At 42.1% G+C, this 23467-nt stretch overlaps 1 protein-coding gene across 4 annotated transcripts in view; it reads left to right on the top strand.

Moving 5' to 3' along the window:
• The window catches only part of LOC148030874 (MADS-box transcription factor 23-like), a 55354-nt gene that overhangs the window by 2270 nt on the left and 29617 nt on the right, over nucleotides 1–23467 (top strand). For 3 of the 4 annotated variants that reach the window (XR_015691820.1, XM_087684402.1, XM_087684401.1), the window contains 3 exons: nucleotides 9129–9190; nucleotides 9292–9391; nucleotides 9539–9583. Coding sequence is in view for 3 of the 4 variants with exons in the window: in XM_087684402.1 (XP_087540528.1) it covers nucleotides 9129–9190; nucleotides 9292–9391; nucleotides 9539–9583 (207 nt within the window). In the remaining variant the exon portion in view is untranslated. The remainder of the gene's footprint in view (nucleotides 1–9128; nucleotides 9191–9291; nucleotides 9392–9538; nucleotides 9584–23467) is intronic. The other variant, XM_087684403.1, reaches the window with a different exon arrangement.

Here is a 23467-nt window from a genome sequence, read left to right as displayed (position 1 = left end):
ATACATGTGATGAAACATTTTATTTTTATACATGTTATGTCAATGACGACCCATAAAACAACTCATCTTCATAATTTTAGCATGTATTAACATAGCATTTAAAACATGTTATTCTTATACATGTTATGATTATACATGTGATGAGACATGTTGTTTTTATTTTTATACATATTATGCCATGACGACCCATAAAACAACTCATCTTCATAATTTTAGCATGTATTAACATAGCATTTAAAACATGTTATTCTTATACATGTGGTGAGACATGTTATTTTTATTTTTATACACATTATGCCAATGATGACCCATAAAACAGCTCATGTTCATAAATTTAGCATGTATTAACATAGCATTCAAAACATGTCATTTTTATACATGTTATGCTTAAACAATTGATAAACAGTTCATGTTTCAATAATCTAGCTTATAAGGCTTGTTTCATATACCTAACATGAAGAATGAATCTTAGGCTAGTTTCTTTTACATGTTAATGCTTAAACAATCCATAAACAGCTTATGTATGAAACATGAAGAATGAATCTTAGGCTAGTTTCTTATACATGTTATGCTTAAACGATCCATAAACAGCCTATGTTTCTAAATATAGCATGCAAAGGCTAGTTTCATAAAATCTGATACGAAGAATGAACGTTATAGGCTAGCAGCATGTGAAGGCTAGTTTCATAAATCTAATAAGAAGAATGAATGTTATAGGCTACTTTCATAATTTTGATATGAAGAATGTGATTCGTGTGGAATAGTTATGGAGCATATTTGCAACATGTCATTGTTATATATATTATGGCTATGACAATCCATAATGAGCTCGCGTTTCATAAGTTTAGCACGTTAAAAACTAATATCTAATATGAAGGATAAATGTGATTCATATGGAATACGGAGTAATTATGGAGTGTATCTTGCAAAGAACTTGGTATTCATAGGTCCATGGGATTTGAATTTTAGATAAGAGTTTCCATTGATTTGGAAAGAGATGAGAAAAAGCATTGGTGGAGGTCTCTTAGTATTTGTGATCTCTTAGTATTTGTGATGATGGTGGAGGCCCTTAGTATTTGTGGTGATAGTTCAAGAGTTTGGGGAAGAGAGGAGCATACTTAGAGCCTACTAGAGGCTCTATAGTATATGTGGTGAGTTCTTCCCTTGGTAATCTTGGTTGTGCCCCCTAAACCATAATAATGTCACAACCACAGATCTCGAACGCCAGTGATGGCATAACCACAAATCTTTCAACCTTGAATTTTGAACTTTGTGGTGATGGTGGAGGCCCTTAGTATTTGTGGTGATAGTTCAAGAGTCTGGGGAAGAGATGAGCATACTTAGAGCCTACTAGAGGCTCTATAGTATATGTGATGACAATTGGGGTGTTGAGCTCTTCCCTTGGTAATTTTGGTTGTCCCCCCTAAACCATAATCATGCCACAACCATAGATGTTGAACCCTAGTGATGGCACAACCGCAAATCTTGAACCTTGAATTTTGAACTTTGTGATGATGATGGAGGCCCTTAGTATTTGTGGTGATAGTTCAAGAGTTTGGGGAAGAGATGAGCATACGTAGAGCCTACTAGTGGCTCTATAGTATATGTGGTGATGGCTAGCGGCTCTATAGTATATGTGGTGACCATTGGGGTGTTGAGCTCTTCCTTGGTAATTTTGGTTGTGTCCCCTAAACCATAATGGTGCCACAACCGCAGATCTCGAACCCTAGTGATGGCACAACCACAAATCTTGAACCGTGAATTTTGAACTTTGTGTTGCATTGTCTTAATTTTTGTTTTTCTTATGTTAGTAGACTTTTGCATGAAACAGAAAGTGGCGAGAAGCATAAGGTATGGACAGTAAGATTCCATAGAGAGAGCATAAAGCATGCACGATGAGATTCACCTTGCTTCACAAAGAGATTTATCTTACTTAGAGATGAGCATAAGGTAGGGACAATGACATTCACCTTGCTTCCAAAAAGATAGCTTAAAGCATGCAGAATAAGATTCCCAATAGTAGGGTGAAGGAACCAATGTTTTGTCACATGATTAAATGGTTGACTAGCACAATAATTTTGAAGCCTCGCGCTACAAGAGATTCAAATCTTACTAAGATCAAGTGCGCTGTGATGATTCTTGTGCTGCAAGAGATTCAAATGTTGTTAAGATCAAATGCATTGTGGTGATTTAAAAATGGTGGCCACAAAGAGACAAATAACATGTTTTCCCTTGAGTCATGTGAGACCTTGTAAGAACCTTTTGCAAGCCATTTGAAGTGTGCTACATTGTGAAAACATGAGATATGTTGTAAGAACCTTTTGCATGCCATTTGAATTGTGCTACATTGTTTGCTTTTAAGCAAAAACACCTTTTGCAAGTGATTTGAACCATGGTACATTGTTCTTTTGAGCAAAAAGGCCTTTCATGCGTGCATGATTGTCTTCCCTCTTTGATAAATTTTAGTAACATTACTAGGTTTCTACAATAAGTTTTAGTAATGATAAATTTTAGTACTATTACTAAACGTCTCACTAGTCCCTTCCTCAAGGCTCACAAAAGGCCTTTGGTCTACTGTATAGTGTCTCCAACATGTGCAAGAGAATTGTCTTCTACCCCTCCCCTTGCCAAATTTGTGAATAAGCTTTAAGCGAAAATGCCTTTCATATGTGTTTTGCAAGTGATTTGAATTGTGCTACATTGTTCTTTTGAGCAAAAATGCCTTTCATATGTGTATGATTGATCCTTTGATAAATTTTAGTAACATTACTAGGCCTCTACGATAATTTTTAGTAACCTTACTACAAAGCCTCTCTAATTCCTCTACAATAAATTTTAGCAACTCCGGAGTACTCATAACTTCTACATACTAGCCTCCATCTAGCATCTATTGGGAATCACCTTCAAAGCTTGTAAGAAAGCATGGTTGGATAGAGCCTTGAACCACCGCTCGTGTGAGATTAATATTAAACAATTTTTACTTCTCTCATTTTCTCTCGTATATTCATATTATCTTTTGTTGTCATGCTTTCTTTAATAGAATTCTAGACAACAAATTTAGAAAAAGTAGAACTAGCTCTCGTAGTAGTAAAGACTAGGAATGATATTGATCAATGGTAATGGCCTCAACAGTTGCGAAGGAAGCATCAACATGGTAACTGGTTGTACAATCATGGAAGGCAAACTTGATGGGACCAACTATATCTTGTGGAAGTTCAAGATCGTCATTATCTTGGGACCATATGAACTTAAAAGAAAATTGACTAATGGAAAGTTTGGCTCACTCTATTGCCTTCCAATGGAGTTCTTAACTTTTGATTTAAAATTGAGAAATTGGCACAAACTATGCTAACATGATACTAAATGTTAAGGAATCAAATCTTATCCTTCAAAAGGTGGACTTCCTAGTTTTCTTTGCAAGATTCCTAAACCTATGATTGTCGCATTCTTAGTTGAGTTCTTAGACCGTTAGCTTCCTCTCATATTTTTTCCATTTCATTATCAGCTCCTTTTGCACTTCCTTTGTTGCAAACGATAAAATGGAGAAGTCTCAAGATTCCTCTCCCAAGCTTGTGTGAAAGTAGACCTAGGCTTTCCTTTAGTAGAAGTAATAAAACAATCAAATAATGTTGAAGATCTTGCCAAACAGCCCAAGTCTACAATGCTTACAAGAAGTAAAGAGAGCATTAGAGAAACTAAAGAAAAGATTAAATTGTATCGACAAGCACTATAGTTGATTTTTCTCAAAGCCAATGAATAGTAAGAGAGAGGTAACACTAGGCATCAAGAGAATTATAACATTCATACAAGCTTCATACAAGTGGACAATGACAAAATCTATGAAAGAGATGTGTCCCCAATAGGAGGAGAAGGCCCTTATAGCCTTATGAGAGTCAAAAGGAAGGATAGGATCTTTTAGGCTTTGTAAGCACTGATGGCCAATTGGAGATCTATCTTTGAAAAGCTCCTTTAAGAGGTGATGTAGATATCTACCCCATTGATAGATTTATGCATTATAAAACCATACGAGAGAAAAGTGTAGATAAAAATCTTAGTAGATCAATTATTGGAAGCAAATAATTTTGTGGCATCAAATCTAATCTCCTTATCTAGCTAAGATAGACGTGGCTTTCCTAGTTCTATCATGTTTTTTCCTCTTCAAAATGATTCCTAAGGACGACTCTAGTACTTTCATTGAGAGCATGATATTATAAGAGATTCTTCCATTATTTGTCAAGATCACAAGTGTCTCAATTTTTGAGATTGGTAAGTTCTAATGAAGGATGGATAGGGGATATCCACAAGTGTCTCACATGCTACTCAGACACATGGTTTTAGGCCACACTACTCCACTAGGCCTTTTATCAAGGCATTGCTCTTAATCCCTTGATGAAGGTTTTCCATGAACCTAGCATGTTTAGCGTGTCGTAGTTGGGATGTAGCTCAAATTATTGTTGCTATAGTGTGGTAAAGAAAATCTTCTTATCAAACTTGGATTCTCTAACAGGTTTGATGTGTGATTGTTTCCTTCCCATCTCTAAAGAGACAAAAAATTATCCATACCTAAGAATATTGTATTATAGGACAAAATCAAGGTTTATACTTTTGTGTGGCAAGGATTTTGAAGCTTAGTTAGCATAATATGTAGAAACGTTAAATGTTCACAATGTTGCCTCTATGAGGGTGGTGCTACATATTTTCCTAAAGGAATGGACTTTACTTGTATGAAGGTTAGAACTCTTTTGAGGGTGCAATGCATTATGCCATATATGTTTCTAGAGGAATATGGATCTTTCAAAAAGTCCATCTTTCTTCCTAATGAAGGTAGTAGTAACCACCCTCAACAAATTCCAAAGATTCCTTATGAATGCATCCTTGGTCACTAAACAAGGCTAGCTTTATGGTGATATCATCAATAAATCATACACTCCTGATTGAATCCCTAAGTAGTTTCCACATACATCTAATTTTTTGATATCTTAGAATAAATTTAGTGCATTTTCTTCTTCCCTTTTGCAAAGTGGACAGCGTGGGGATATATAGATTGTCTTACTAAGTCTATCCTTAGTTGAAAATTTGTTTATCACTACTTTCCAAAGTACTAGGTTTAGCTTATGAGGGTGAGTACCCTTCAAAAGTATAGTGATTTTTCTCCTCCAAGCTTTATACGTAGAGCGGGGAGCAATTCGCACCAAAACACTCAAGCTCTTTGCATGATTCCATGTCTCTTCTCATAGATTTTTTTTTTGTTTTTCACTTCTACAACATAGCTTCCATAGAAGCATTGAAGACCTCAATGATATTATCTAGATTCTAGTTACAATAGGCTATTCAAATTTTTTCTCACCCATCCAAACCATTGGGCTTCATTAGTCACCAATCAATAAACGAGTGGCTATCTTCTTAGTTACCAAAGCCCTTGTTTTTGAGCATTTCAAATATCATGCCACCATAGAATGCCTTTAGAACAGATCTTACCAAAACTTGTCTTTGAGCATCCCAAATATCTTGCCACCACCTTTACAATTGATCTTCTTAGGCATTTCCAAGTTCTCCTCAAAGGGTGATAGGGGGGATCCTATGCATAAGACTATATTAGGGACACACCCCTCTCATCTTTTGTCTTTTCATTATCAACCCCTTTCACAAGCTCCTTTGCCATAAACTATGGAATGGAGAAGTCTCCTCAAACAAGCTCTCCATAAAGCTTGTGTGAAAGTAGACCTAGACTTGCCCTTAATAGAAGGAGTAAGACAATCAAATAAAGTTGAAGATCTTTACAAACAATCCAAGTCACTCTATGCTTACAAGAAGTAGAGAGAACATTAGAGGAACTAAAGAGAATATTAATTGAGTTTCCAAGTGGCAAGCACTATAGTTGAGTTTTCTCAAAGCACATGGATGGTAAGGATAGGATAGCATTAGGCATGAAAGCATCATTTTCACCTTCATACCAATGGAATCCATACCTCTAGAAGACCATATAGCAACCACCCTCAAAAGAGACAACATTGTGAACATTTATTATTTCTATATGCTATGTTAACAAAGCTTCAAAGGCCTTACCCATAAAATTGTAAATCTATTGATGACATAAATTCATGGCTTCCAATAAATGATCGACCTTACTTATAAAATTGTAAATCTATTGATGACATAAAATTCTTTGCTTTCAATAAATGATCTGGATTCTACTCCTAGTTCATTTCAAATTTTGCTCTTACATTTGATTGTTGCTTTTGCACCCATGTTTTACTTCGATTTCACTATTAGGAGAATGACCCAAAATACCCCAACCTTTTGGGAACTCCCAAAATATTGTTGACTAATATACCTACCTGATTTGGTCTAAATTCCAATAAACCCCCCCGTCCCCTTTCATTGAATTTCCCAAAGTGCGTAGTGATAGAAATATGAATTTTGGTATTGCATTGGTGAGATTAAAAAGTTTATCATTCATAGAGACATATATTACTATTCTTGAGCCCATTCATGATGCTTTTTGTCCAAGGCACGAAAGGGTCGATTCTTGGTGTAGAAAGGAATGGACTATGCAATTTTCACAATATAAATTTGTAAGGAACCAATCAAAATGGCCAAATTACCCAATTTTTTCTAATGAGGGAATATTCAAGAAGTTTTACCAAGAAACTGATATGGACTAAAAGTAAATTGTAGACTATTGCACAACTTTTTAATTTGCATTAGCTATAAGGAAATGGAAAAATCACATATGGTTTGTTGGGGGTAGGGTCCATTGGTGCATGAATCTCCATCCTATCCCAATATTATGATTTTCTACTTTCTTTTGTTGGACTACTCTGTAGAGGAACCCTTAATTTTCAAGGTTGGTGGTTAGATCTTATCCTATTATTGTTTGAATTGCTTTCATGTGGAACTACAATGTTTCTAATCATCGAGAACTTATGCCTTTGTGCAAAAGAAATGGAACAACTAAAAAATTTGAATAATCAAGTATTCATTGTTAATTGCTTGACAAATCATAAGTGGCTAGCTACCTTGGGATTGGGACACTTTTATGGATCACAAATTGGATGTGAATATTATATCCCATTGAGAATGGATAGGAATTTTTTGTACTAAATATGTTATCCATGAAAACAAAAAGTGAAAGGAGAGAATTTGGGGAGATGCAACTTGCTAATGGTAAAGTCATATTTTCATAGACTCTTGGATTAATGATTCATTTTAACCTGCTTGTTCCCCAAACTGTGAGCGAAAGGGAGGATTTAAAAATTGCCATTGAAGCTGCCCAAGCCATATGACTATATATATATATAGCCTATTTTCTCAAATTTTCTTGGAAAGAAGAAGATATGGAGTAGATGTAAATAACCATTTAGTCGTTGCTTTTTCCCCATAGGGACTTACACGTTGTCTACATACAAATCTTAACAAAATATCATTGTATATCAAAATATGTCAATGTATAAAAACAAAGATGGATGGTTGGTTGGAGATAAATAGGAAATTATTGAGATTCAAGTTGTACCCAACATGAATGGTAAATCCTTTTTTACTAATCTTAAAGCAAGTGTTGAATTGATAGATTGGTTCTTATTTACTTTTTGAATGTTGCCATAGCCTAAATTGAGATCTTTAGGTTTGAGACTCCTTTATCTTTCAATTCCGATATATACTTTGACAAAAAAGATTCAAGGGTATAACTTTGACAAAAAAATTCAAGGGTATATCTTTTAACATTTGAGGGGGATTTCAAAAATTTCTATAACTATTGGGACATCTTAGCTACTTCCTCTTTATTGTTTGAGTAAGGAGACCTTGTTTTTCCAACTTCTTACACGTAAACCAAACACCTAAGAAGACTTCTTCAGCATAAATATTTTAATAGTTGTGAGAAACATAGTCCATGTGTTCAATTTCATAGATGAATCCTGTCCTCATTAGCTTATCAATTTCTTCCTTGACGGCGTGGGCATGCTTCGGATTCATGGGATACGATCGCTGCTTTACCGATGTTGCATCAGGTGTCATGGATCTGTTGTGAGTAACCGCACTGGAGTCTACCCCCTTGAGCCCTTTTAGGGACTAAGTAAAGACGTCTACATACTCTCGCAAGAGAGTAATGAGACTTGCTTCATCTTGCTCAGCCAAGTCATTGACTATAAAGACAGGTCGTGGGATCTCCCTTCCCTGGCCACATCGACCTCCTTGACCTTGGCGGGTCCTTCAACCATGATTTTCACCAACAAGAAAGCTTATATGGTTGGTAGTTATTATACTTTTCGTTTTTATCTTTACCATCTTCCCCCATCACATAGAGTACTACTTTTGCTCAATATAATGAATCGATTTTTCACATTTCTTGATAATACATGTAGAGTTCTACTGCTATTTTCAAGCTTGGGGAGTTTTGGTGCTATTTCCTAGGTATGAGGAATCTTGTGCTTTGGTTGTTAGAGCTTCATTCTCTTTGGAAGTCATTTCCAGTAATTGGTTTGCTACCTCTAAGATCGGTACTAGATAAACAAAAGCTAGTATACCTTTGAGTTTTGTTTTCTTGTTTACATTCATTTCATCCGATGCTTTTTACTAACTTTCCTTCATTTTAAACACAAAAGAATACTGTGTTAATTGAATGTCAAGGCGTACATTGAGACTTGTACTAGAAGGGTGCTCAAACCCTTGAGTACAAACGCAACACATGGTCCCATTACAATGTTCATCTTAGTGAGACAAGCCAACAATAGCCATAATCAAATTTTTGCATTGTACAAGCCAGTCGAGCTAGCGGGCCTTGGCTTGGCAACTTTCCTTGATTTTACTTGCACTTCTTTCATAATACTTATGCTTTTACCTTTCACATTCACATATTGGAGAAGTCGTTGCTCTACACAGGTGCAAATCGATTATCGACAATTGTTTAGTTAGATGCTTTAGTGCATAAAAGCTACACTACTCTTTTTGATCTCACCTCCATACATTGTAATATCATAGGCAATATCGTAGCCAATTTTTCATCAAACCGAATCTTTGGCTTTTGTTAGTATGATTTGCTATGGCCAGTCAATTGATTTGTCTCGTAAGCCAATTTGCTCTCTCTCTCTCTCAAACAAAGCTACTCTCTAACGTAATAACTCATACAGACGTGGAGACACGAAGCTATCTACTTACAACAGCGTATCAAGCAATTGACTGATCTTCAAAGGTAACAATTTTGTTGGGCTGATGGTAATTTGTGGAGCTGATGATAATTTGTACTGTCTGTTTGACATCTTTATCTTACATTGTTTTGTTCATTATTCACAGCTACATGATGGGTGAGAATCTCTCCTCCTTATCGCTTTCCGATCTTCACATGGTTGAAACCACCCTGGGGGGTGCTCTAACCAGGATAACAGCACGAAAGGTAAATTCTTTCTACAAGCACACATATAGTTACCTTTGTGGAAGGCATTCGTGCTGTTACCCAGTTACAAAGAACGATTTGTATATGTCTTTCGTGTTGGAGATTAGTATCAAATAAGTCTCCTGTTAATCCAGTGTGTTGCTGCAGATGGAACTACTGCAAGGCGACAGTCAACAAACTATGCCCGAAAAGGTGCATTTTCTCTGCAGTTCCACTCAATGTTGAGAGGGAGGGACTAGATTTTTGCTAATCTAAGAGGTATTACCATGCAAGGCAAGAAAATTGATTGAGTTGTGAGAAATGAGCAGGCAAGTGTCAGAAGTGGATGCAACGATGGAAGCATGGGAAAGTCAGAATTGGGTGCAGCGATGGAAGCATGGGAAACTGCTGTAATAGACTGCTGAACACAAGAGAGAGAAAAGAGAAAAGAAAAACACTGCAAGAGAACTCAGAAGAAAAGAGATGCTTGGAAAATGGAATCCATATACCAAGACATGAGATAATACAGAAGCAATGTGAGTCACCAGTTGTGGGGGCACTAGCACCTGCTCCCTCTCCCCAAGAATTGTCAGGTGATGAATGAATGTGGAGGAGGGGTCCTGTGAATATATAGGCCAAATAAATGCCATAAAGTATGATAGGTGCCCAGCCTATTGTACCACATGCATAGACTCAGCCATGAACTGACTAATCTGCTAACACCCTCTTTGAGATCATGGGTGATGTGATACAATACAATATATAACGATAATGTCTCATCATAGTACATACAACAATGTCCATCAGAGTAGAACCATGGGTACCCAAGTAGTAGGTGCGCAAGCCACCACCAAGGTGCCTTGGAGAGAACCTAATGTCGATGTCAATTGTACTAGCTCCTGAAAATAGAGAAGAATCATAGCAGCTCTCATGTTCGTCAACGATGTCTCTGATGTAGCACACGTGACCGGCTTGTCACCAATGCCACAATGTATAAATGACCATGAATTCCCCTTCTTTAGTCAAAGTGCCAAAGTGTCCCCTCATGTTAGCTCTAGATGAAAGCCACCCACTCTCTGTTAAATAACCAGCCCATCATGAACCTGGATGTTAATCCTAGCTCCAACATTTATGCCCGCCAGACTTCGGTCGATGCGTCAAGGACGTCCCTCTCTAGATTCTGTGCATCTGTATAGAAATATAGATGAGGTGTGGTTGCCCCATCTCACTATCCTCTCACACTCCCTCTCTAGCATTGGAGAGTCGTGAGGGATAACCGCATCACCACCACTAGAAAGCAGTTGAGGAAGGGGCCACCAAGTCCTCCTACGATCTAAAGAAGAGGATCCCTTTCGCGCCTTGGACTTCGTCTTGGCCGGAGGATCTGAGTTGGAACTCGTTAGAGGAGTCCACATCTCGTGTGGTCTTTTGCTTCTGTTTCTTCTTGGAAGCCGCTAACTCTTTGCAGTCCTTTCGCAAATGGCCCTTCTTGCCACAATGGTAACTTTGGGCCTTTGACTTCTTCGTCTTTGAACCCCTCTCTGAAGTTGTCTTGTAGGAGGTGACCGCCGGTAGGACTTCTTTGGAAATACACTGAAGTAAGACTAAGTAAGCACGGGCATCATCCGAATCCATGTAAGCACTACTTCCTCATGGTTGTCTTCATCAAAATCAGTTGGAACAGGAGAAGGTTGATGAGAACAAGCACGGGCATCATTCGAATCCATGTAAGCACTACTTCCTCATGGTTGTCTTCATCAAAATCAGTTGGAACAGGAGAAGGTTGATGAGGACGTGCAATAGCACCGCAAACCACGTACCATAACTGCTTTTGGATGAACCAAGCCTTCATCATCGCACTCCACGTGTGATAATCAGATCCATGGAGCTTGTTATCGGTGGATGTGCATGGAGGAGTCATATGTAGAGGATTTAGAAGAGAAGTAGAGAAAAGAAGGGATTTGGAGAGGGAACTCAGCCAAAACACGAGCACAGATTGCAAAAAGCAAGAGTTCACATACAGTATAACCCAAAATTTGACCAAAATAAGACAAAAGTTGCTGCAAAAAGTCAAAAAATTAGTCAAAACTGACAAAACAGCAAATACAGTAGGAGCAATCGATCTTGAAATTTGATACCATGTCAAAAGTGGATGCAGCGATGGAAGCATGGGAGATTGCTGTAATAGACTGCTGAACATAAGAGAGAGAGAAAAGAGAAGAGAAACACTGCAAGAGAACTCAGAAGAAAAGAGATGCTCGGGAAATGGAATCCATATACCAAGACATGAGATAGTACAGAAGCAATGTGAGTCACCGACTGTGGGGGCAGTGGCACTCGCTCCCTCTCCCCAAGAACTGTCAGGTGACGAATGAATGTGGAGGAGGGAGCCTGAGAATATATAGGCCAAATAAATGCCGTAAAATATGACTGGTGCCCAGCTTGGTATACCACATGCACAGACTTAGCCATGAACTGACTAATTTGCTAACAACAATGTGATGACGCTAGTCCTTTCGTGTCACTACTTTACCCAAAATCCGCAAGGTAAATAGAAGTCCATTAATGGTTGGTTCAACATGGGAATTATGCATTGTGAGCTTTCACCTTTAGGCTGAGTGGCCCATTCCTCCAAAATAAATAATTATATGTCAATGCTTATTCATGCAATATTCTAAACAAAATCTTCATATGCTTGGATGATTTAACAATTGGTGCCTCTTGGAGCAAGGTAGGAAAGGTTAGGTCAAGATTGCATAAACCTGTAAAGCCACATGTTTTAATGGTTATATGCTTTTTGCATCAATGAATGCTATTCTCAATGTCAAAGTGTCCATTGACTTCTCCTTCCTAGGGCACTTAGACTTTTTCTAGAGCCTTTGGCATTGAGGCAAAAGAGAAAGTTAGTGCAAGGCCAATTACCAGTATGGTGGTTGTTGAATAGTTTATGATATGTTTGAATTTGAAAGGGGGAGATGGGACCCTAGCAGGATCTAACGTCACTTGGGGCATGAGTATTTAGGTAAGGACCAATGGAGGATTAGCAATTTTCAATCTAGAGTGTTAAGAGGAGAGTTTTATTGGTAAAGCTCGTTGGTAGAGGACCTTTTCTACCAAAGGAGCCATGGAAGAAGCTATTCCCTTCTTTAATGGTTTTTGTTAGGTCGTTGGCCCAATTGCTCAACTCGAACTCAAGTATGGAGACGAGAAGTGTAGCTAAGTTGTGGCCAATAATAGTAGCCTTATATTTACTAGGTTACATGGGATATCCAACCTTGTGCATTGAAGCAAAAGTATTAGTTGCCCCAATTTTGTGGAGGCTCCTCTCATATGGCTTTATTACATGTGTGTGCAAAGAGGCACAAGTCTTTGACATGTGATAAGTGCAGGTCTACTAGTCTATTATTTTCTTGTGTCTTGGATAATGTGGTAGGGAAATCTTGCGCATAGGGAAAGATGGGGTCTTATTTGGTATAGTTTGTGGGAATCCTTTCTATATGGCTATATTAAGCACATGTCGATAGAGAGGCAAACTATGAGAGTGTGTAGTGGAAAGGAAAGTGAACATGGAGAGGAGGTTGAAAGAATGCATGAGAGAGAAGAAACAAATTGATTGCAATGGTTGAAAGATACATGGTTGTAAGGGTTAGCTCCAAACATGTAGCATTGAGAGTCAATGTGGGCAGTGGAGTAGTAGAGGGATGAGAGAGAGTGAGGAGGGTTGGCTGGATGTTTTTTTTTTTTGAGGGGGGAGGGATGGCCTTCAAATAGGCAAACTAAGCCCACAATTGATACACAAGTGATTTGATCCAAAACATGGGCACCCAAGACAACCCATCCAACTGACGAAAACAATCACTAAACCTAAAACGCATAGTTACTAGGAACGGGGAACGGGAACGGGAACGGAGGGAACGGCATACATACATACATACATGCATACATGCATATATATATATATAAAGAGAGAGAGAGAGAGAATCAATACTTAAGTCTTAGAAGTTAGAATCTAGAGAGACATATCATATTAACCATAATTCGTATATATATATATATATATATATATATATATATATATATATATATATATATATATATATATATATAAAGAGAGAGAGAGAGAGAGAATCAATACTTAAGTCTTAGAAGTTAGAATCTAGAGAGACATATCATATTAACCATAATTCGTGAAATTAGAGACATAATAATCAAGTTTCAACAATAATAAAGATTCAAAACATTGTAATCAGCAATGGATTGTTGGATTCATGATTCAACATTGTAATCAACAATGTTGCATAAGTCCAACAAGTGTGCATTGCAAAGACACAAAATATGCACTAAACTTTAAAGTCTAAAGATTCAAGTTACAAGAGCTCCAATTTCCAAGTCAATACTCTAAAGTTCTAAAAGGCTAGCCACTAAGTGCTCTGATTCATGGAAGATGGCTCCACTATGCTTGAATGCTCATCTTGCTGAACAACATCCTCACCATCACTATCACCATCACCATCACCATCACCATCACCATCACCATCACCATCGTCATCGTCATCTTTTTTTCTATGTATAAAAGAATCAGCCTTTGCAACTGATGTACGAGCTAGCAAGCGAAGATTGGAGCTCACATAGACTAGGTCATTCGTCTTCATTGTATCAAGACGATTTTTCTTCTTTGAGTGAATGTGATTGAATGAGCTCCATAGTTACTCTAAACAAGAAGAGCTATTTGTTTGGCTAAGAATACGAATAGCCAAACTCTACAACTCTGGAGCTTCTGCCCCGTAAGTCCTCCCACCATAAAGCAGCCCCAATATTTGTCCTGTCCTCTAGTGCATCCTCTGTACCAAACATCCCTAATGTTTGCCGATACACAGAGAGCTGATTTTTAATTTTGCGTTGCATTTCACGGCTAGGATAAAGCCTTGCAAGCAATGTGTTCCAAGCCTTGACCACCTCAAGGTCTCTTTTTTGCATCTTTCCTTGAAACTCAGGATCAAGCACATATGCTGCAGCATGCATAGGAGAGTCATACTCATTCCATCTACTAATGCATAACTTCTTGATCTGCTTATACCTGTCTGCATTTGGTTTCAAACTCTCCAACCTCTCAAGCATGCGATCCATACCTTCGTAGATCTTCCCAATGCATGGATCCATGCCATCTGCAAGCCTCAACATGTGCATAATAGGATCAACCATTTGGTTGGTGCGATTCACTTCATCCCAAAAATCTCTATCAGAGACATATGCATTACATAACACAGTAGTAGCAGTGGCAGCCCCAGTCCAATTTTCATACCCATCACTAGCAAATAGCTCCCTAATTGCACCTTTGCAATAGTGCAATCGACCAAGCATAAGAAAGTTATATGCAAATCGTGTATCCGAGTATTTGAGAAGTTCTTTGTCACTTCTTTTGCGAAACTCAGCATGCAAGTACTGATGATTACATATAAATGTGATAATCTTGTTGCCTTTCGCAACAAGAGATGCAATTCATGGTAAGTCCCCAATATCCTTCAACAAGTTATTCAAGCAATGCGCCATGCATGGACTAAAGGTGATATGTGGATACATTGCCATTAAAATGTTTCCTGCTGCCTTGTTTGTAGGTTCACCATCTGCCACAAACTGCACTACATTTTTTGCCCCAACAGCCTGCACTGTCTCGCACCACTGGGATGCCAATACATTTGCACTCTTTCTAGTCCCTGAAGCATCATGACTACCAATGAAGTATACATCCCCACGAGAATATGCGACAACACCATGTATGGACCTATGGCGTGTGTCACTCCATCCATCTGCTATCAATGCCACTCCATTTCTTGCCCATTGATTGCGAAAATTTGTTGTCGCAATCTCTATGGCTGCTTTCTCCTTCTGCAGCAATGTAGTCTTGATAGTTTCTGATGAAGGGGGTTTACATGTGGGTCCATACTGTCCAATCTTTGTCACCATATTTAAAAAATAAGGTGACCTGGCTGATTTGAATGCAATATGGTCATGGTAAAAAAAGCGTGCCAGTGTTGCATCTATTTCCTCTTTTTTTTTGGTTCCCATGAAGTGTGTAATGAACTTTGTCTAACACCTCGACCTGCTGCCACTGATGGCCTACGAAAAGGTTGCGTAGCCACTAATCCTGGTGGTCTTCTGCATGAAGCACTATGCCCTGCTGGCCTTGGAGTCCAGTTTGTTGGATCCATTGCTATATTTGGCGTCCTCCTAGCATGTGAATTTCCCATAGAAGTGGCTATGCGGTCAAGCAACTCCTACCTTTTCTCAATTGATACATTAGTGCAAAAATGCACCTATTTCCCCTCCTTATGTAGAAGATGGGCTCTCACTTTATCAGCCCTACTAGTGCGAGCATAAGTGCAAAGTTTGCATTCTGAAAATCGTGGACTGCCTCCTAAAACCTGTGTCCTGAAATCGTGGACTGCAGCCTGTGTCTGAAAATCGTGGACTGCCTCCTGAAAAACAACAACCTGTATCTGACAATCTGCGCCTGTGATCTGAATGGATAGCAACCTGTATCTGAAAATCTGCGCCTGCTGATCTGAATGGACAGCAACCTGTATCTGAAAATCTGCGCCTGCTGATCTGAGTGGACAGCAACCTGTCAATCTTCAGTGGGGCACTTGGACAAGGTTCATAGAGCATGTATTTGGGGCATTCTAGCTTGCATTCCCTTGCTGAAAATGCCCCAAAAATTTGGCGCATTTTCAGCTCCCAAATTTGGGGCAATGATTGATTCAAAATGCCCCAAATTTGGGGGCTCTTTTAGATCCTAGGATGATGGATCCCAATGCCCCAAAATTGGGGACATTGCAGCCAAATTTGGGCCCCAATCCTTGAGAAAGCCCCAAATTTTGGGGCAACTGCCGACAACTGATCCAAAATGCCCCAAATTTGGGGGAGATAATGGTCCTACTGAACAAAAATCAATACTGAGTAGAGAAAGTTGAAACACTTCGGTCAATGCTTGATGCGAGAATCCTCACCTGATCGCGGGCGGGGGGCCAAGGGCCAGGCAGGCGGAAGAGGCAAGCAGGAGCGAGCAGGCGGGGCATGCGGGGCACACAGGAGCAGCAGGTGAGGCTCAGGCGGGGCAGGTGAGAGCAGTAGGTGAGGTAGGGGGGATAGGCGGGGTAGGCAAGAGCTGGCGAGACAGGTGGGAGCTGGCACGACAGGCGAGAGCTGGCGGGATACGCAGGTGAGCTAGGCGGGCCACACGAAGTAGGCGAAGCAGGTAGGCAACGGGCGCAATAGGCAGGAGAGGAGTGGCGAAGTTGGGCAGTAAACAATTTTTAAAAAAATTAATTTTTATTGCTGGAACGGTCGTTTCAAACAAGGAACGGCCCTGGAACGGACAAGGAATGGCCTGGAATGGGATGGAACGGGACCTGGAACGGGCTGGAACGTTCCGTTGGCGTTTCCTGGCCTCGGACCTCTCGGAACGCGTTAATCCGTTCCTATGCGCTGGAACGGCCGTTCCCTGTTTCTATGCTAAAATGAAATGCACTAATATATCCACTATCTAGAGTGTTTAAAAGACAAAGTGACAGACAAATACAATGATAGAGCTCTTAATGTCGTTGTTTGCCTCAGATTAAGACTCGCATGCACGAGATGACTATATAGGACTCACATGTTTGTTTACACCCTCTCTCAGACCTTGGATGTGGTGGAATGGCAAAGGAGATGAAATGAATATGAGGGTGGTAAGAAGAGTGCCACTATAGATGAAGTTTATTAATGAAGAACGCCAGCTAAGAAGCTGTCAGAGTGCAGCGGTGCGGAAGCGTAGGACTGAGAGTGAGAGAACGCAGAGAGAGAAGGGAGAGAAAGAGACAGTGTACACTGAAGATCTGCTGTATAAAGAATGCTGAATACAAAGATATACACGGGCGCAGTGTGCTGGACTGCGTGTCTCCACCCCGACGATGCGACCTGCTGTCCACCTCGAAGTCTGCTGCAGTCTGCACTGTCTGCTGTCTGAAATCTGCGAACAGAGACAGAGATCTGCACGGCACCGGTCTGTAATCTGCGACAGAGAATGAATGCCAGACTGCTGAAAACGTCAGCAATAAATAGGCGAAAATCTGCCTAGAATGGGGCGCCAAAATAGGGCGCAGCCTGATAAAAATCAGCTGCAGGCAGTCGGACTGCCACGTGGCAGTCCGACTGCGCAGCTGGACTGTGCAGCTGCTGCCTGCCTGAAACCAGGCTATGATCTCTAACACCCCCTCTCAGAGCCTGGACAGGGCAGAAGCCTGAGGGATTTGGAATGTTGCCGAAGTAGAGCCTGAGGAAGCGCCTTCGTAAACAAATCCGCAAGATTATCCTCCGTCTTGCAATACTCCACAGTGATGGTCTCATCCAAAAGCTTTTCTCGGATGAAGTGGTACTGGATCTCAATGTGCTTCGTCCGGGCATGAAAAACAGGATTCCTCGCCAAGGCAATGCAACTCTCATTGTCACATCGCAGCAATGTAGGACGAGTCTGGGGGCACCCAAGCTCCTCCAACAGTCTCCGAAGCCACACAACCTCGCATGTGGTGGAAGACGCAGCCCGATACTCCGCCTCAGTAGACGAAAGGGCTACCGTGGGCTGCTTCTTGCTACTCCATGAAATAACACCTGCACCCAAAGTAAAGCAGTAACCTGTGGTAGACCGCCTGTGGTCCACGTCACCGGCCCAATCCGAGTCGCTCCAACCTGCAAGTACAAGATCTGACCCATCTGTCCCTGCGGGGTAATGAATCCCCAAATCAGACGTCCCCCTCAGATACCGAAGTATCCTCTGAGCAGCCTGCCAATGTACCGTCTTAGGTTCACTCATGAACCCTGCCAAGAGCCCAACAGCAAAACATAGATCAACCCTCGTGTTGAGAAGCCAAATCAAAGACCCTATCAACTGTCGATAGCGGGAAGCATCCGCCAAAGGAGAAGCTGAGTGGGAAGTGGCCTTCCAGTTCGGATCCATAGGAGTAGAGAGGGCCCGACAATCTTCCATCTCAAAAGATACCAAGAGCTCCTGTACATATCTCTGTTGGGAGAGAAAGATCCCCCTCTGAGACTGAAAAATCTCATGTCCTAAAAAGAAATGGAGTAGCCCCAAATCCGTCATCTCGAACGTCCGATGTAAAGCTGACTTTGTCTCCTGGACCTGCTGTGCATCATCACCTGTGACAATCAAATCATCAACATATAATACAAACAGCACACAACCATCCTCGGAAGTGTGAACATACAGCTGCGGATCGGCCTTGGACCGCCGATATCCCAACTGAGATTGGAGGAACGAATCAATCTTCTCGTTCCAAGCTCGCGGGGCCTGCTTGAGATCATACAGGGCCTTCTTCAACCTGTAGACTTTCCCGTCCGAAGAACCAAAGCCAGGAGGCTGCTCAACGTAGATCTCCTCCTTCAAATCACCATTCAGGAAGGCCGACTTCACATCCAGCTGATAAACAGGCCATCTCCTATGGCCAGCCAAAGCAAGAACAGCTCTAATGGTTGCCATACGAGCTGTAGGGGCAAAGGTGTCATGACAGTCAATCCCTGGGCGCTGGGCAAAACCCTTAGCAACAAGGCGAGCCTTGTGCTTATCCAAAGTACCATCACTGAGATATTTGGTCTTGAAGACCCACTTGACTCCAATCACCTTCTTCTTCGGGGGGCGTGGCACAAGTGACCAAGTGCCATTCCTCTCAATAGCCTCCAACTCAGCTTCCATAGCTTTCTTCCATGGGGCGGACTGTAAAGCCTCCTTCACGGAGGTGGGCTCTCGATCCTGCATAACTCGGGACATCAAATAATAATTGGAGCACACAAGCTCCGAAGAATGCGCCTGGTGCCTCCGTGACCGCCGCGGACCATCCTGCGGTCCCCACTCCTCAGGAACCCCCTCGATCCCTGAATCACGGAGTGTGTCACGGGCCCAGCGAGGAGGAGGCCGAACCTCCCCTCGTCGTTCTCTATCAGTAGAAGACTCTGGAATGTCCACCGGTGGTAACTCCTCAGAAGGATCCGGTGGAATAGTAGACTCTGTGTCAGAAACAGAATCATAATCAAACGGCACAGGCTCCAGTGGAACTGTAGAAGGAGCCAAACTCTCCCCTGGATCTCCAAGAACGGGATGCTCCTCACCCGTTGAAGAAGCCGGAACCTCCACAAACCGCACATCACGGCTAGTATATACATCCCGCTTGACGGGATCATACAGTCGGTAGCCTTGGGACTGGGAGCTGTAGCCAACAAATACCTGTCTGCGGGAAGCCGCTTCGAATTTGTCACGGTGAGCTTTGGGAATGTGAACATAGGCATCACACCCAAAGACCCGAAAGTAAGAAACATCTGGCTTCGACCCAAAATACGCCTCAAATGGAGTCATCCCTTCCACGGCCGAAGTAGGAGATCGGTTAAGGATGTGGACTACAGTAGCCACAGCCTCGGCCCACAGAACCTGGGGGGTCTGTCGGTGCTCCATCATGGTGCGCGCCATCTCGATCACACTGCGGTTCTTCCGTTCGAGAATACCATTTTCTTGTGGAGTATTCGTATTGGCAAACTCCTGGTGAATTCCTCTATCTGCACAAAACCGATCAAATTCATTAGAGACAAATTCACCTCCCTTGTCGGATCGCAAGGTCTTCAACTTCCGGCCTGATCGGTTCTCCTCAAAGAGAAGCCAATCCTTGAAGTGCGAGAAAGCTTCTGATTTTAGTGCCAAAAAGTAGGCCCATGTCATCCTGCTGTAGTCATCCACGATCAGCATGAAGTACGAGCTCCCACGCAGGGACTCATTCCTCATAGGGCCACATAGATCCGTAGATACTAACTCCATCGGTGAAGTAGACCGCCGCGAAGCGGTGTGGGGAATGGCATCCCTATGCTGCTTCCCCCTTATGCAGGAGACACATGGCTGCTGGCTCACCACTATATCCGGTAACCCTCGAACAAGCTGTCCCCGTGACGCCTTCCGAAGATAGTCATAGTTCAGGTGACCAAACCTAGCATGCCATAATTCAGACTGTGACTGTGATGTAAGAAGAAGAGTAGAGAGGGCAGTGGAAGACTTCAGTTTGTAAATGCCGTTCTCCTCATATCCAGATGATAGAACCTTCCTCGATTCACGATCAAGGACTCGCACTGTAGAACTGTCAAACTCCACCAGAAGACCAAGGGAACAAATCTTATGGACTGAAAGGAGATGGTACCCCAATCCTGGTACATGCAAAACCTCTGAAGTATGGGTGCCACCTCGTCCATCCGGAATAAGCTGCATCTTACCCCGACCTGCAATAGAAACTGAAGAGCTGTCTCCAATGAGAACCTGCCCACGCGAAGGTCGCAGCTGGGCAACACCATCTGATGAAGGAGTCATGTGCTGTGAGGCACCACTATCAATAATCCACTCTCGAGATTGGAAAGCCGCCATCGCAGCATCAGAAGCATTCGGTGAAGCATCCTCAATGACAACTAAATGTAGAAATGCAGCTGATGAGGGTGCAGCCACCGCTCCAGAATCCTTGGTGTCCTTCTTCTTGGTGTCCTTCGAGTCTTTGTCAGGGCAATCCTTCTTCCAATGGCCAGTCTTTCCACAAATATGGCATGTGGAGTCTTTGTCCTTGTCCTTCTCCTTGTCCTTCTTGGACTTGTTATCCCCCTTCTTCTTCTTTTGGTCCTTCCCCTTCTTCTGAGAGGCTTGACCTGTCAACGCCTCCGTCTTGGAAGCATTCTGTCCCTTTAACTGTTCCTCTTGGTCCAAGACCATAGGAACCAACTCCTCCCACCGAAGAGTAGACTCTCGCCCCGAAGCAATAAGGGCAGAGTAAAATGTACCGAATCGTGGCGGCAACTGGGACAATAGTGTGATCGCCATATCTTCGGAGGAGATCGGCTTCCCCGCATTCTGAACCTGCATCTGTAGCTGCCTTAGCTTGTTAATGTGTTCCCTTAGCGAAGAAGACTTATTGACGGACAAGGTCCGCATCTGTACCTCCAAAGAAACCCTCTTCATCAGGGTCATCCGATTGTACATTTGATCAAGCTCCAGCCATATCTCACGAGCCACCGTCAAGTGCTCGATGTGAGTGATCACGGCTGTAGTGCATGATAGAAAGAGAAAGGATCGAATCCTGGCATTCAGTTTGTCCCAATGAGACTGGGCCCTGGCCAACTCCGCACGAGCATCGGAAGAGAGTTTGGACTCATCTCTTACCGAAGGCCGGTCAATATCTTCCTGTACCAACTCCGCCAAATCATAGGACTCCAGAATGGCCAACATCATAACGCGCCAAATGCGGTAGTTGTCGCCGTCGAGCTTCTGATCTGTAGGAAGAGCCGGTAGGACAGGCACCTTCCGGTCCATAATCGCCTGGAACTCCAGGTCCATCTCTGTAGACATCTTCACTTGCAATGCCTTCTCAAACGCAAAAGCAGCCCCCTCTGACTGAGTAGACTCAGCCTGCTAAGGCTCTTCAGCGTCCCGAAGCTTCTTCACCCGCCGGAGGCGATGAAAAAGCAAAACCTGCACTTTTAGGTTGAAAACTCAAACTTTCTCCGCGTCAAACAGCAGTAAACAGCAGCAAATCCACCACCTGTACTCCTTTCCTGTGCGCCCACACTCGTTTCAGCCTTGTTCCAAGGCGCAGCCCTCCTGTCTGCCCTTAAACGCAAAAAACGCAAATTTGTGTCGCGATGGAAACTCCTCTTCAGGTTGATTCTGCGCTCAGTCAGCCCTTAAACACTGCTCTGATACCATGTCAGAGTGCAGCGGTGCGGAAGCGTAGGACTGAGAGTGAGAGAACGCAGAGAGAGAAGGGAGAGAAAGAGACAGTGTACACTGAAGATCTGCTGTATAAAGAATGCTGAATACAAAGATATACACGGGCGCAGTGTGCTGGACTGCGTGTCTCCACCCCGACGATGCGACCTGCTGTCCACCTCGAAGTCTGCTGCAGTCTGCACTGTCTGCTGTCTGAAATCTGCGAACAGAGACAGAGATCTGCACGGCACCGGTCTGTAATCTGCGACAGAGAATGAATGCCAGACTGCTGAAAACGTCAGCAATAAATAGGCGAAAATCTGCCTCGAATGGGGCACCAAAATAGGGCGCAGCCTGATAAAAATCAGCTGCAGGCAGTCGGACTGCCACGTGGCAGTCCGACTGCACAGTCCGACTGTGCAGCTGGACTGTGCAGCTGCTGCCTGCCTGAAACCAGGCTATGATCTCTGACAGAAGCAAGACCCCCTTTCTCCAAATGAAAGCCCAATCCAATGGGAGACTAGCATAGACTAATGGGAGTGGATAGGCCTCGAATGGATCACTCTATAAAACTCTAGTTGTGGATGAGTAAGCCAAGCCTCTGACCCAATTGAGAGATGATAGCAAGGAGCTATCGAAGGTGTCATAACTTGCAAAGAAAGAATAGAAACCAAGGCTAGGCAGCAGGGGATGGTGGCTTGATGACGAAGAACAGAGGCCATTGTAAGAAATGAAGGCCCGAAGATGACTGCAAAGTTCCTTAAGATCCTAGAAACCCCCCTTTGAAACACAAGGGGTCCTTTTTTGAAGGGATTGGGAGCTTGAAGGAACCATTGCAGGAGATGGTGGAGGATGGGATAGAACGTTGTTTTATGAGCGGTGATCGAAGATAATCCTCTCACACAACCCGAAAATGAGGCGACAAGGAGTGCCGGTTATTTGATTGACTTTGTCTAAATACTACACTAAATGAAAAATTTTGATAATTTACGACCAAAACACTAGCAAAATCGATCCAAAATATACAACAACTATGCCTCTTGTAACCTCAAACACACTGAAACACACAATATAGAGCATCTGCAATCTCAAACAAAGTAAAGAATGCGAGCTTAAAGAAAATAATTGCACAAAATCTTCATACCTCATTGGGGTTGTGGTAATGCATCAAGCCTTAAGCATTAGGCTTATGGAAGTTTGACGAACACACACTAAACTCCGAAAGCTTGTATGTGACCTTGCTCTCTTCTCACATACAAGGCAAGAAAAAACAAGCTCACGAGAAGGGTCCCTGACTCTTTGTCCACTCTCCTATATAT

The sequence above is a fragment of the Lygodium microphyllum genome, chromosome 9 (assembly GCF_053477565.2).
Source record: "Lygodium microphyllum isolate KBCC chromosome 9, Lygodium_microphyllum_v1.1.10, whole genome shotgun sequence".
Lineage (NCBI taxonomy): Eukaryota > Viridiplantae > Streptophyta > Polypodiopsida > Schizaeales > Lygodiaceae > Lygodium > Lygodium microphyllum.
The sequence above is the reverse complement of the archived record's forward strand: the minus strand, read 5'-3'. Positions and strand labels throughout refer to the sequence as shown.